The sequence below is a fragment of the Cervus canadensis genome, chromosome 10 (assembly GCF_019320065.1).
Source record: "Cervus canadensis isolate Bull #8, Minnesota chromosome 10, ASM1932006v1, whole genome shotgun sequence".
NCBI lineage: Eukaryota > Metazoa > Chordata > Mammalia > Artiodactyla > Cervidae > Cervus > Cervus canadensis.
The window spans coordinates 30,074,832-30,090,338 of NC_057395.1; the positions used below are offsets into that span (position 1 = coordinate 30,074,832).

Consider the following 15,507-nt stretch of genomic DNA (forward strand, 5'->3'; position numbering starts at 1 on the left):
CTTCAGATGGAAAAATGCAAAGGTATTATTTCAAGGGGAGTGGTTTTCAAATAATATACTTCTTAAAAGCCCACTGTGGCAGATGGGCTTTGGATGGGCCAGGATGGGCAATGCAAATGCCTTGGGGACAATGGGGCTGGTTGGGGAGGAACCCTGGAAAGTATTGGGTTGGCCAAAGAGGTCAGTGGGGGTTTTCCATAAGACATTGGAAACAAAAGTTTCCAATGAACTTTTTGGCCAACAGATACAAGTAGAACAGCCAGGGGTTCCTCCAGAGGGCCTCCCAAAAGGGGACAATCTCATCATTAGTAGCAGTACTTCATGCCTCTACTGGGAGGGGGTGGTCAGAACAAGGATAATGGGAATTTTCCTGATACTCAGAGAAGGACAGGAACAATAGAGATCATGCATTTCAGTTATCTTCCCTCATAAATATGGACACATAGCCAAACTAGAAGAGAAACCACTTTTCTGGCATTTCTGTAATGACTATATCCAGTGAGACCTTGACAGAAGCAGGTTGCTGTTGGCCCCCGCAGTTTATTTCATTTACCTATCCATCTATCTGTTGCTTGGTTACTCGGTGACAAAGAAAGCACCGTCTCACTCGTGTGGCTGTGACTACTCTGAAGTTCACTAATGTGTGTCTGTATACCCTGAAGTCAGGGTGAGTGCTGCCTGTGTACACGGGGCCTTGCAGAGTTCCTACACATGCCTTTCACAGTTGCTGGCGCTACCATGCCAAAGGGAGAGAGATCACTGAGCTGAGCTTGTTCACCGACAGGGTTTTTGAAGGGGGAGGTGCAGGGCGATGTCTGGGTTTGGTTGTTAGAGGTATTTCCAAGGCAGTCAATACAGAATCTTGAGACCAACTGAGGGATAAACTCTGTCACGAGGGTCACTGATTGGACATCTGTCCCTTGGCCTCTTGGGTGAGAACTGAGGCACAGGCAGAGACCAAGGTTGGAAGGATTACTGGAGAGTTAAATAATAAGTTTGAATGAAGTCGGCAGCTTATCCCTGCCACAGATGCATCAGTGAGATGTTATATTCAGCTGATCTGGTTACAGTGTTAGTCACCTGAAGAGATGGATCAGCTTATTCACTCACTCAAAGCACAGTATTCGAAGGGTGCCCATTATAGGGACAGTGGTGATACTGCCCCTCAAAGCCCTTTGAGGGGAGGAGGGAGAGGCCAGGACAGACAGGAGTCCCACCATAGAACAGATGATCCCTAATCTAAACAGAAATATCATTTTATGTCAAAATAGATATCTTTTTAATGTCCCAAGGTTTGGGGAGGCAAAATGTGACACTAAGTTCTTAGGACTTGCTATTCTGAGGTTTTCAAGATGATGAAACAGAATGTGAGAAAACTGTAGCTTTTCATATTCAATTTGCAAAATCTCCCTGAACGCAGGGCACTGAGCTCCTCTGAGGACTAGGGGCTGGGTCTCTCAACGGAAGTAGTTTGCTCAAGCATCGGCATCTCTGATGTTAAAAACATTTTCAATGCAAATATTCTCATATGCCATATTTTCCAGCGGGTGATGAAAATGGAAATGTGTTTTACCTGTTGGGGTTAGAGAAACACCGTCCAGCCGTTCATCACTGTCAGCTGCCTCTGCTGGTTACAAACATAAAATAAGAATCTCATTAGTTTCAAGGCATTCATTCATTCTGCGTAATATGGTAATACAATTTAAAAACTCCAGTGTACATAATAGTTTTCACCTTTCTTTTCCCTTCCCAGTTTAGGCTGGATCACATTAGAGATTTTAGGAGCATTACTTAAATAAAATTTTTTTAAATGATATAAAATCTATTTTCGTGTATTAAATTTTTTTATATCTTATGGTCCTTATTCTATCACTCATTGATGATTTCAGTTCATTTTCGCTTATTTACACAGGCTTCGGTATCTACCCAGAATTTGGGGTGAATTGTTTAAACCTGATTGTTGAAAGCATGGAGGTCAGTGAATTCCTATGGCAGAATTTTACTGGTCATTCACAGAAATATTCCAGTGGGGCAGGCTTATGACAGCTTGGGAACGAAACCTTTTTTGATGGCTGGAAACTCAATCTAAAATCAACATAAAGTCATGGATAAAATCAGAAAGAATAATAAGCATTTCTTCAAAAGATTTGTTACTTCTATCCTTTAAAATGCAAAATGCTGCTCATCTCATATATTTCAATTGCCCTTAAGAGTTTTCCAAAAGTAGACCCTTTTGTCACAGAGAACCTTCCACCAAGTACAAAAAAAGAAGGTGCCTCTTTGTTTCCTGGTAAGTGATGATGGGCTTGTCAGTTTCCTGGACGTGCTGTGGATAGGCCAGAGCATTCCACAGCTACTGGGATCACTCTGGCCTGCTCCCTCTGTCCGAAGGCTGCAGCCCTATTGGAATTTCCTGCACGTGTGCCCGAGAGGGCAGTTGGGTGAGGGCTGCTGCGTGCAACACGCTGTAATGCTGAGTTGGTGGGACACAAACTAGTGCTTTGTTCTTGTTCTGCTTGCTGTGGTTTTGTTTTTTGGGCTGCTCGACATCTTACTACCCTCACCAGGGATGGAACCCATGCCCCTGCAGAGGAAGTGCGGCGTTTTAACCACTGGACTGCCAGGGAAGTTCTTGATCATTGTGAGTTTAGACACAATCAGGGTTCAGAGGTGGATGGAGACATTCAGAGATTTCCCCTCGTTCACCTCTCTACCATCCCGTCTGCAGATTGCCACACGCTGGCCTGTGAAAGACTCATCACCCCTTACCTGCTAAACCCACCACAAAGAAAAACACTGAGACAGAGTAGTCAAGACCAGTTTTGGTTGGAGAAGATGATGATGTAGGTGAATGCTTAATAATATAAAACATATCCAGATGGGACAAATGGTAAGATTAGAATTCTGTCAATATATTTATGGGCAAAATACAGCTCACACTAAAATGTTAAGTGTTTCTGCATGAAAAGTTTATGAATATTTAAAATTTTGTTCAAGTTTAACAAATTTTAAAATTTTCTTTCATATTTAAAAAAATAACAAGCATGTTATTTTCATATTTAGAAGACATTATTCTCTTTAAAAATTTTTATTTATTTATTTGGCTGTGCTGGGTCTTAGTTTCAGCATGTGGGATCTAGTCCCCTCACCAGGCATTGAACTCAGGCCCCTTGCATTGGGAGTTTGGAGTCTTAGCCACTGGACCTCTAGGGATGTCCTGACACTATTCTCTTCTGATTGGTTTCAGTGAACTTGAATAGGAAGATGATTTTTCATTTTCTGGGATTTAAAAGTTTCTTCAGTAATAATAATAATAGCTATGATAGGCATCACCATTTACTAAATGCTTACCACCTACTGAGGACTTACTATATGCACCATGTCATCTAATCCTTAGCAACCCCTACAAGGTAGGTCTAGCCTATGCCCATTTGAACAAATGAGGCAATGGATTCAGACATTAATAAATTTACCTAAGGTAATAATACAGCTAGTAAGTGACTCTGCCAAGGATTTGACTCAGGTTAACGCCTTGACTTAATCTCTTTGCTATTAATAGTCCAAACATATATAACATGCATCACTATAAGCTACATTTTTAAAACTTCAGGTTTTTTAAATTAATTTTTTAAATTGCAGTATAGCTGATTTTACAATGTTGTGCCCATCTCTGCGATACAGCAAAGGAACTCAGTTATATACATATAGACATTCTTCTTTTATATTCTTTTCCATTATGGTTTATCCCAGGATATTGACTATAACTTCCTGCGCTGTACAGTAGAGCCTTGTTGTTTACCCATCCTATGTATAATAGTTTGCATCTGCTAATCCCATGCCTTCCCTCCCTTGCCTCACTTCCCCTTGGCAACTACAGGTCTGTTCTCCAGGTGCATGAGTCTATAAAACTTAAAGTTTTAGTTCATTTTACACTTTAATAACTTCCTCTACTTTCTATGAAAAACTGCTTTTTACTGAGTGGTGACAAAAATCAGTTCCAGGGATGAAGTTGATCACTTTGTAATTCAGCTATCCTCACTTTTTAAAAACAGGCCTGTGCAAATATGTGCTCTGTAAGAACCAAACATACACAACCCCCAAATCTGTAAAGGATTATGTATAAATTAGCAGCTGCCCGCTGCATGAACAGAGCCAAGTGTCTTGGATGAAGAACATGACTGTTACTTAAATTTAATTATAACATCTGTCTGTAACAACAAGCTCACAGTCTTTCTTCTCTGGTGACAGGCAAGTTGTGAAATTTGAGGAAGATTGAACAAGTCCAATAAAAATGTAATAGCAGCAACAGCTTTACTCTTAGATCCAACACAAATAAAAAAAATTGCAATTTCCGCACCGAGGACATAATCTAATGAAAATGATAAAAAAAAAAAAAAAAATCCACACCAGGAAAGGAATCATTCCAGTTATCGAAGAAAAATTACTACATGTGATGAGAGCCCTGAATGAGTTTCTATTTGAATTTGAAGAACAACTTTTCAAGTCTATGGGGGGCACTCCTTTTTTCATGGAGGCTGTGAGGGCTGGCTTTAGCGGTGAGTTGATTATTTGCCCAGGTAGAGTGTGTACCTAATTCCAGGAACTGGGCCAAATATGATAAATCAGGTTGAAGCTGTGGAATACCTTTGAGACACTGTATTGTCACTTAGACCAAGAAGGAGACACAAAAAGAGCAAGCAATAGCATTGACCCCCGGCCCCTTAGATCCCATCAGGGGATGACAGCAACACATGTGGCTCCAGTTCCGGTTTGCTGGGGTCCCACTTCCATGCCGCTCGGAGAGAATGAAGTGGGGGAATGAATTACTAACCCACTTGATTCTCTCCGAGCGGCACGAAGCGACGAAACTGGGAGGCAGAGCCTACTTGGCAGGTCACTGCAGAAGCGCCGCCATTTTGAGCTCCTGTGGTCTCTGTGTGGTCTCTGTGTCACCTTCCACTTCTCAGACGCTGATAGAACCTGCTAGAAGGGCAGGAGAGAACTGCCAAGGTGCCAGTCACAGCTCTCTAGGCAGAGACTCTAAAGCCAGGGTCAGAAGTGAAAGCATCCTAAATCAGATGAGACCACGACCCCAGAGCAGGGCAGGCGGTCATCTGGGCAGGTGAGATGGGGCAGGGGGGTGCAGACTGCACCCCATTCTGTACCAACAGCATGGGAATTACTGACCCAAACCCTGAGATGGTTAAGGAGTGTGTTCCCTGGCCAGTCTATCTGGGGGACGTGGAGGAAGGTCCCCACTGTGTGTGCGTGTCACAGGAAAGGGAATGGAGGCCAGAGCCTAGAGTAATTGGTTTCAGCATCTGACAACAGAAAAAAAAAAAACAAAAAAAGAGGTGTGTTTATGTATAAAATATACACAGGAGGGGGGAACAACATCAAAACGGAGCTTGTTCTTCTAGTCCAGCGTCTCTGAGAATAGTGCTCTCCAGTGTATTCAGCACAGGCCCAGCGCGCTACGCCCGATGCACATCTTCTGCCTTCAAAGGTGACCCTTCAGACTAGAACTTAGTCCTTTAGGGATGGTGAGTCACTCACCTCCGCTGGAGGTGCAGGCTCTGGGACCCCGAGCCCTCTTCTTCCAGGTGGTCTCTGTAGCTCCTCAGTCAGCAGTGTCAGGATGAGAATTTATCCCACCCTTTCCCCGCAAGCTTCCGAGGAGCTCCGAGCACTCCCTGTATCCTCCCGTATGCGCCCATCACCCCTTGTGACACAGGGGTTTAGGTGGAAGGAGCCTGTACAGATTTGCTGGAAGCTGACGGCATGACCGGGACCAGGGTGCAGGGGCCACAGGGCAGCAGGTGGCTGGGTGGGGTGGCTGTGGCTCTTTTCGTCTCCTTGGGACTAACCTCATATTACATTTCAGTCTCTCCACAGTGATAAATCTCAGTTCTCTCTGACAATAGACTTAGTGTCTTTTGTTCTGGGGGTTCGAGAATTTGCTCTGAAAAGCCAACAGGTAGATACAAGTGCTCACATACTCAAAACAGTCAGGATGGGTTAATGCAGAATTCAGGCTAACAGGAACAGTGTTCAGGCTTCTTCTTGGAATTTGATTAGGAATCATCTGAGACATGCACCCAACATGACACCAGTGCTCACTTAACAAGGGCTGACTCAGGGTGCTGTCCTTCCTAACACCTGTCAGTCAGCTGCAAAGAGCTCTTTCCTTGGAGCCTGAGATCTAAGGGGTCAAGAGTCACAAGGCGGCCTTTGTAAGGTGTCTCCAGGCGGAGACAGGGGGCCTTCAGCCTGAGAAGAGATGAGACCTGCCAGCAGAAGGTTGATCTTCCCAGGTGTTATTCAGTTAATCCACTCAGCGTGAGCTCCAGACATCCTGACTCACGACTCTGAACCTTTGGGGGAGGCTGGGAGAAGCGGCAGTCGGGAGGGAAGAAAGAGCAGTAAGGAGATGGGGGCAGAGAAGTGAGGGAAAGGACCTGAGGAGGGAGGACAGGCATCTGGAGAGTGGCTGCAGGGGTACCCTGGACACAGCCACCCCCAGGTTCTGGGGGGGATGGGGAAGCACTTGAACCTCAAGTAAGGAACTAATGGGTTATTCTCCGGGATTTCACGTGACTGCGATGAGCTAAGACCTGTTTGCTGTGGACTGCTGTCCCTTTGTTTCTATTCATTGGTTCATTGGTTCATTCAACAAATAGTCCCACGTGTCCACGCTGTGGCACACGCTGTTCTAAACATTTAGGGACACACAGCCTCTGCTCCCAAGGATCTCGTGGAGGAGACAGGTGTGTCCCTGTCACTATTCCGGTGGCGGAAGATCAGTGTCTGGGCTGCCTGTGAGGCCTCCAGGAGGAAGTAACCTTTGAGATGCTGCATGTTTTCCAAGCAGAGAGAAAGTGGGTGTGGGGGTGCCAGCCTATTTCAGACCAGGGAGGGGGCTGATGTGGCTTCAGGGGGCAGAAGCTGATGGCAGGCGATAAGGCTGGCGCTAGACGGTGAATAACCATGGATGCTGTGCTGAGAGGGGCGTTTAGCAGGGATTTTATTTGGAGGCTGACAGGAAGTCAGATGTATTTAACCCAGGGCGGGGCATGAACAGACCCCATTAGCAGAGGCACAGGGAACGAAGACTCGGGTCTCAGGATATGGCCAAGCTTGGAGCCGCGCGCTGGGGACGATGGGTCAGTGGACGTCACCAGGGAGGATGCAGGACAGAGGAGACAGGCAGAAGTGAAAGAAGCAGGGAAGGAGACCCCAGACACTGAGGGGGAATCTGGAAGAGAAACAGAATGAAATCGCAGAACCTGGGGGAAGAGCGTGTCAAGAAGGAGATTCGACAGGGTAAAAATCAGTATGGAGGTCAAGTTCTACTGCTAATATAAACAAGTGAAATCTGATGATCCAATGTGAACGTGGCAAACGTTTCTGCAGAGGAGTGAAGTCAGAGGGCAAAATGCAATGGATCCTAAGCTGCTATATAACATGGGGAGCTCAGCCATGATCTGTGATGACCTAGAGGGGTCGGATGAGAGGGAGGGGATTATGTATATATGTACATATAACCGACTCGCGACGTTGTCCGCAGAAACTAACACAACATTGTAAAGCAATTATCCTCCAGTAAGAAATAAATAAAGTGAACTGGGATGGGGAGGCGAACTCTGGGAACAGAGACCCTTTGGGAAGAAATCTGACCAACGATGCCAGGAGAAAGACAGAGAAGTGCTTTTAAGATGTGCAAGGAAAAAGGAGTCACTTTGTTTTGTTTTGAGTTGGCAAAGGGAAGGAGAATAAGGGGGCATTTTTTGAGCATTATTATATTTCTGCTCTCCATCAGTGGCAATACTTTATCTAATTTTAATTCTGAAAACACGTCGTGGAAGGTATCAGCCTCGTTATATAAATGGAGAACCCGAGGCTCAGAGAGGTTGAGACATTGGTCCAAGTTTGAGTTGGCAAAGGGAAGGAGAATAAGGGGGCATTTTTTGAGCATTATTATATTTCTGCTCTCCATCAGTGGCAATACTTTATCTAATTTTAATTCTGAAAACACCCCGTGGAAGGTATCAGCCTCATTATATAAATGGAGAACCTGAGGCTCAGAGAGGTTGAGACACTGGTCCAGGTTGCCAGATTGTAAATGGCAGACCAGAGCTAGGAGGGCAGCGTGTCCTCTGCACCGCGCTGTGCTGTGTTTATTGCTGGTGATTTGGGGATGCAGGAGGCAGAGAAGAGGAGGGTGAGGGCATGACTTACTGCCCAAGCCTGAAAACCTTTGCGAGCGAAAGGAGCGTCACTGATAATCACGCCTGGACCATAGGAGCAAAACAGCTGCCCTGGCGTAGCAGGCCGGTGGGTCTCCTGACTGAGGACGCAACTGTGGCTGCCCAGTGAGCCCCACACTGCCAAGCACGGCTGTGCCCAAAGACAGACCTGTTCTGAGAGGTACGCTAACTTCGCTGATAGGCATTCCTGTATAGCACACGTCAGGAGCCTCAGGACAGCGCTGAGACTGGCTGTACTTCTTGTCCCCTGTGATGGAGACCCAAGGAGGAGAAGGACCTGGTGACTTGTCTGAGAGCCAGAGCTGGCGGAGAGCAGACATGAGTCCTGGGAACTGGATCTACTGACTTCTCTGTGACTTGTTACCTAAAGCGACAATCCATTTGTTTACCAGTTAAATTAGTAGTCCACTGCTCTTTATAAAAAGAGAATCAGTTAAGTGTAAGAAGAAGCTAGAAGGGTAAAGAAGGAGGAAGGGAAGATTTTTTAATAGAAAACTCACCTAGGAGTTGAGTCCTGCTGGCTACTTTTATAGACCCGTAAGGGTTTTTTTTTTTAAATTATTATTTATTTTTGGCTGTGTTGGGCCTTTGTTGCTGCTGATGGGCTTTCTCTAGTTGCGGACAGCAGGCGCTATTCTCTGTTTTGGTGCGAGGGCTTCTCACTGTGGTGGTTTCTTATGGCAGAGCACAGGCCCTAGGTGTAAAGACTTCAGTAGTTGCGGGGCACAGGCTTAGCTGCTCTGTGGCATGTGGAATCTTCCTGGACCAGGGATTGAACACGTGTCCCCTGCATTGGCAGGTGGATTCTTACTCACTGTGCTACTGGGGAAGTCTGACTATAAGCTTTTTCACACTGGAAAACCACGTGGTCCCTCCATGCTCTGGGTCTTGTCAAAGGCACTCTGAGCCTGAGCCCAGAGCTCTCCTTCCAAGGGCTGGTAACTGGGCTCCTCAGGACGCTTGGTCACAGTTACTTCTACTCACGGTGAGAATTCCAAGAGGCTATGTTACAGATAGTCTCCTGAGTTTGTATTACTGTTCTCATGGACCTCCAGACCTCTGTTAAATCCCAAAGTGTGACATTCTAGCATCTAAACTCTGTCTCCCCAGATGAATGGAAAAAGAAGATGTGGTACATATATGCCATGGAATATTACTCAGCCATAAAAAATGAAATAATGCCATTTGCAGCAACATAGATGCAACTAGAGATGATCATACTAAGTGAAGTAAGTCAGAGGGAGAAATGCCACATGATATCACTCATATGTGGAACCTAAAATATGGCACAAATGAGCCCACCCATGAGAGAGAAACAGACTCAGAGAACAAGCTTCTGGTTGCTAGAGTGAAAGGGGGAGGGGGAGGGATGGACCGGGAGTTTGGGGTTGGTAGATGCAAATTATTATATTTAGAATGGATACACAACAAGGGCCTACTGTACAGCACAGGGAACTATATTCAATATCCTGTGGTAAATGATAATGGGAAAGAATATAAGAAAAGAATGTCCGTATGAGTTAGAGCTGAGTCACTCTCTATAGCAGAGTGGGCACAGCATTGCAAATCAGTTATATTTCAATAAAAAATAAATAAAATCTGTCCGCCAAACTCTCACATCACAGCCACAGAGGCATAGAAGGCTCTTAGAAGGCCAGGGGTCCTGAGATTTGATTAGGAATTATGCTTTGTTTTGTTTTTAAAATAATAACTACATAATGGCAGAAAACTGACTCCAAAGGGATAAACTGTCCCACTGCTACTTTGGGGAGACTGAGAATTCAGATGCCCAAATCGAAACGGGCAAATGCAACCAGTGTTCACTTTTCCTAGAAGAATTATCCCAGAATTGCCAAGCCCAGATTGAAAAAAAAAAGGTAAGTGAATAGTTTACTTAAAAAGCCCTTTCTATTTCACATGGTATTTCACATGGATGTTTATTGTTATTTCATTTTTTTTTAACGTAAAGCAACTAGTACTTTTTATAAAGTCATGCAGATCCAAACAAATAAAAACCAACAGGTAACAGAAGCAGATCACAAAAGAAAGACCTTGTTTCAAACACAAGACTACCAATGAGATTAGCAATCTTTTTCATTTGTGCTATTTAAAGTAAACAACCTGATGTAATTGTCACTATTTAATCTTAGGGTGAATTTCAAAATCATTTGAATAAGATTTTAAAACACAAAACCAAGGCACATTATATAAAGCTTCTCCTTCAAAAGACAATGAAGTATCCGAGAGTAAATAACTGTACTTTGCAACATCTAAGAATTCAGTTGAGGGCTTCTGCAATTATTTTCTTGCAGCTTATTCATACCTGAGCCTCTTTTTAACCTTCTTCTCGCCAGTTTGATTTGATCCTGCAGAATCTGAACCCAGTCTCTTGGGCCAGGAAGTTTATCCACGTGATTAGCAGTGCAATATTTTTCTGTGAAGACTGAAAGAAAATGTGAAATATTGTTAAACATTTGAAAAAAGAAAATGCATATTTGAAATAGGATCATACCCCCAAGAAGGGGCAGGGGGAAGTATATTTCTAAAAGATATCAGTTCTGCAGTGGCTATTCTCCAAATCCATATGACATTCTTTTGGTGAAGATGGAGCTTGGTAGGGCCCATCCTGCACACCATATCCTGTGCTTCCAAATGAAACTGGCTATAAATGCTAGTAGTTCTACTGAAACTGCTTTTTCTGATTGCTCCACGTCCAAGTGTATTGTTTTATGGGCAGAGAAAATGCTTCCTAGGGGTCCACTGGCCCCATGACAGAATTCTGCAAGTGTATTAACGTATTTCACTTTTCTGTTGTTAACTCAAAATCACATGGAGGGGACTTCCCTGGCAGTTCAGTGGTTAAGACTTCCAACGCAGGAAGTATAGGTTCGATCCCTGGTCAGGGAGCTAAGACCCCACATGCCTCGAGACCAAAAAACCAAAACACAAAACAGAAGCAATATTGTAACAGATTCAATAAAGACTTTAGAAACGGTCCACATCAAAAAACAAATCAAATGGAAAATTACACAGAGAGATGATGTTCTCATGGTGATTCCCGCTAACTGGACCAGCGCTCAGTGGATCAATGCAGTTGGGTCTTAGTGAAAGCTCCAATCCTACTTTGAGTCAACTTCTTGCATCCTGAACTAGCAGTTCCTAGAGAAGAGCTCCCTGGAAGCACAAAGGAAGCTCTGGGAGTTGTGTGCCAGGACACAAGGGAGCAGGACAATTATCTGAGCAAAGCTGCACAGCGTGCGACGGTGCACAGGGCGCTGGGGCTGGCACTTCCGCTTCACGCTGCATTCCCGAGCACTTTTCAACCTGCTCCCCTTCAGGTCAAGGCCTGCCATGAGGTCATGTCACATTGCCTCTTTGGTGTTTAAAACAGTGATCATTTTAATGTTTTAAAGGTTTCTTTCAAAAAGAAAGGACACAGGAAAATGTTGTCAGATTCAACTAACTGTGAACAATTTCTATTGAATAAAAAATAAAATTTTCATTTGAATGAGCAGAGCTAGTGGCACTAGCTTCCACCACCACAGGAGGAGCTCATCCCAAATAAAAGCGTAACTTCAAGCCTCCACGGATAAATGGACAAAGTAGACTTAGCAAAAAACAATATGGAAAACACTCAAGTAAGGGGTAAGCCCCTAGGTTGCAAAACACATATCTACTAAATTAGCTAAGTGATTAAGATAATACTAATATTGATGAAATTGTGTGGACCTGGTACATGCAAGTTTGACTGTTGGCTTAAACTGGCAAGACTCTTTTGGGAAATAAGATGGCTGTATATGACAAGGGACATAAAACTGTTATTCCTCTGGATTGGTAATCCTACGTCTATAAATTTATCCTAAGTAAACAGTAATGTGAGAGAAGGGGAAAAAGTCATAAACAGTCTGGAATCTGTGGGGGATGGGTTTCAGGATCCCCCCGGGTGCCCAAATCCATGGATGCTTAAGTCCCATATGTACAATGTGTATTATATGCATACCACCCATGCACACCTTCCCATATACTTTAAATCATCTCAGGGATGATTTAGAATACTTAACACAATGCAAATACTATGTAAATAAGATGCCTGCACTTGGCAAGTTTGTTTTGTTTGGAACTTTCTGGAATTTTTTCCCAAATATTTCTATTGGCAGCTGGTTGAACCTGCAGGTGCAAAGTCCGTGGATGCAGGGGTAGGGTTGGGGGGGGGGGGAGTGTACACACATCAACAATCCAGTTGTGCAGGAGGAGATGCAGGGCGGCCCGGGACGGGTAGCTATGTGTGTGGGGGAGCACGGATGCCTTTGAGGAATGTGCATAGTCATAGAATTGGGGTAGCGCTAGTGAAGACAGAAGGGATGATGGAACAGATGGGGAACTGGCATTTCTGGAGACTCACATGACTTGTAAATCCAGGAGGAGGGATTGTGAGGGGATGGGCCAGATGCATCAGGCACGGTTTGGGACACGCTGAGTTTGGGGCATCTGTGGAGCTACCACAGGGCACGGCTGGCAGTTGTTTCAACACAGATGCCTGTAGTTCAGGGAAGGGGTCTCTGCCCAAGATGTAGACTTCAAGGGCACAAACGTGTGTGGTTGTTAAAACGACAAGAGAAAACACAGTGGGCAGGGAGAAGGTTTCAACAGAGGGCTGGGCAAAGCATAGAACAGCAGGAACCCCTGGGGTCTGAGGGAGGCTAAGGCATAGAGCCCAGGGAGCAGCTGGGAAGCATGGTCTGGTGCAGGAGGGAGTGTGTGAATACACTACAGGGGACAGACCCGCAGTCCCCGGTGCAAAAGAGCCAGGAAGGAGGTGTGGAGAGGATCCCTGGCAGCCGGCAAGGACGTGGGGAAGGTGACCAGAGAGAGCACTCTCCAAACACCACGTTTGTGGGAGCGGGGAAGAAGAGGAGGAGGAAGGCTGGGGCGGGGGAAGGCAGGCAGCACTGCTGGAGGGGGTAGGATCCAGAGAGAAGAAAGGAACAATCAGAGGAACCATATACCAGAGAAACTGGGGGCTGGGATCCTGGAGAGAGAGGGGTGACCCTCGACCAGAATCAGGAGGAAAACTTCCTCCTCTGAACCCAGAGAATGGGAAGACAGGGGTGGATTTAGAAGTGGTCAGAGGTGGTCATCACTGCCCCTGAGGCCTCACTGGACCGGGCAGTGAGGGGCGGGGAGAGTGCGGGAACATCTGGAATTGTAAGGCAGTGAGGATGCAGGGTGCTGAGCAGGAGGGCCGCGTGACTGTGGTGGCAACCGCAGGGCAGGTGTTTTCTCCAGGGCACTTGGCAGCTCCTCGTCCAGAGAGGAGATGGCGGATGAGAAGGCTGGTCTAGGGTTACGAATTTGCTGGCTGGTTTTGGCAAAGGTACAGGATATAAAGGACAGCATTGAAGATGTTGGTGAAGATGCCTGCTCCCCTCCCCCGGAATGAATTACTGCTTCCTTCACCCATTTTCCTTTCCACCCAAATCTAGGAAGCAAGTGAAGCCAGAAAGTAGTTCAGACTTGGGATGACATAAGAGACCAGGGAATGGAAATCTCAGTGGGGTTGGCAAGCAAGTACCAGGGATAAAGGGTAGCAGGACGTGCGGTCAGCAGTGTAGGGCTGAAGCGGAGGTTGAGAGCCAGTGTGGACGAGGTCTGGACACTCTAGCTCTAGGCGGTCATGTGAATGGTGAGGTTTTCCCAGATGCCAGCAGGACCTGGGGGAGAGAGGATGATGCGGAGTGGTGCTGATGTAAAGTCTGTATCCCAACTCCCAACTGAGAGGAGGAGGAGGCAGAATTAAGGTCCAGGGAAAACATCAACAGGCTGCCCACCACAGGATGCATGGGCCATGCAAGTAAGCAGGCTCCACCCAGGAGAGAGGCAGAGGGGACAATATCCTGGGGATGGGGCTGCCTGCGAGTCTCCTCTACCAGACTGTAGACAACTTCAGGGGCCTGCGTCTTATCTCCCTAAAAGCACCTACTGCAGTGCCCCCAACTAAGAGCCCCATAAACATCTGAAGGATAAACAAACATACTTTCTGCTTTTGTTTCTGACGGAAGTAAATACAACAGCTCAGACATTTAGGCCAATTGGAGGAGCAAGGACTATCTGAATTAGCAGAAAGTCTTAATGGCATATATTTAAAGTAACCAGGTTTTATTATAGTCAAATACCCACAATGACATTTCTTATTGTGACACTTCTTAATCAGAGCTGCAGAAAGGTTCTTGAAATCCTGTTTGAACGACTAGAAAAAAGTACCTGTATTTGGCACCCTATTAGTTTATAAGAAAATTGTACCACAAAATGACTGAGTGTACCATCTTACAGGTAAACATCTCCCTCCTTCCTTGTAATGTTATTTATGTAATTAATTTCCATGGCAACCCCTCTCTTCCTAGACTGGGAAATGCATGCATCCAAATTAGCCCAGATTAGGAAGTAAAGATTTGAAATAAACCAAAGATTTGGATTATGCCAACATCGAAGTGATTCCCGGCAGACGCATGTGTCAATGAGCAAGTCCAGGAGTAGAGGGAAGGTCCCCTACTGTGTGGGTGGCATCCAAGGGGATCTTTCTAATCTCATCCTGAGCTCAAGTATTCTGCTGCGTGTTCAAAAGGCAACAATTGCTGGCTATTTTTTTCTCCTTTCAGCAAAAGCTTATCTGCTTTCAATCACGAGAGACCAGGGAACTCTCTGCCTCCTCGGTCTGCATCTGAGGACTTTGAAGGCAAAGCATTAGGCTTTCGGGGAAAAAATACATCTACAAACAATTATTTCCACTGAGCATGTTACTGATGTTCTCGTTTCTGGCTTACACCCAAACTTAAAAGAAACTTTTAACTAGAATCTACATACAGAGGACGAAATCCTATTCCTTGTGACATGGGTAGATGAGGCCTGAGAAAGGGGCCAAAGGTTTGTGGTTGGATTGATCTGAAAACATTCCATATGCTATGTGGATAGGTATTGGGTAAGCAGAACGTATTTTTGCTATCTGAATCTGTAGCTAAAGGTCAAGCTATTACCCTGCTAACAGTTTCATTAGGAGTAATGATGTGAAAAGAGGTATTGCAGTAATGCGTTGGGCTTCCTACTATGTTAATAGTGGGTCATTAAGAATCAGAGGAGAACAATTTGCATTTATCCTTAGAATGCGATAGGTCCTGAAAAGAAATTTCCCTTCTCTCCTAGTTTAATATATTAAGGGGAAGCGAGGGATGATTTTACACAAGTC

At 45.2% G+C, this 15,507-nt stretch overlaps 1 protein-coding gene across 8 annotated transcripts in view; it reads right to left on the reverse strand.

Annotated features, from left to right (window-relative positions):
• BEND7 (BEN domain containing 7) overlaps window positions 1–15,507 on the reverse strand; it is an 86,228-nt gene that overhangs the window by 4,153 nt on the left and 66,568 nt on the right. For 3 of the 8 annotated variants that reach the window (XM_043479683.1, XM_043479678.1, XM_043479679.1), the window contains 2 exons: window positions 10,591–10,710; window positions 11–1,627 (listed from right to left, as the gene is read on the reverse strand). In XM_043479683.1, the coding sequence (XP_043335618.1) occupies window positions 1,476–1,627; window positions 10,591–10,710 (272 nt within the window). In that variant the 3' untranslated portion in view covers window positions 11–1,475. Of the gene's footprint in view, window positions 1–10; window positions 1,628–10,590; window positions 10,711–15,507 lie in introns of those variants that run through there. The other 5 variants (XM_043479682.1, XM_043479680.1, XM_043479684.1 and 2 more) reach the window with 4 other exon arrangements.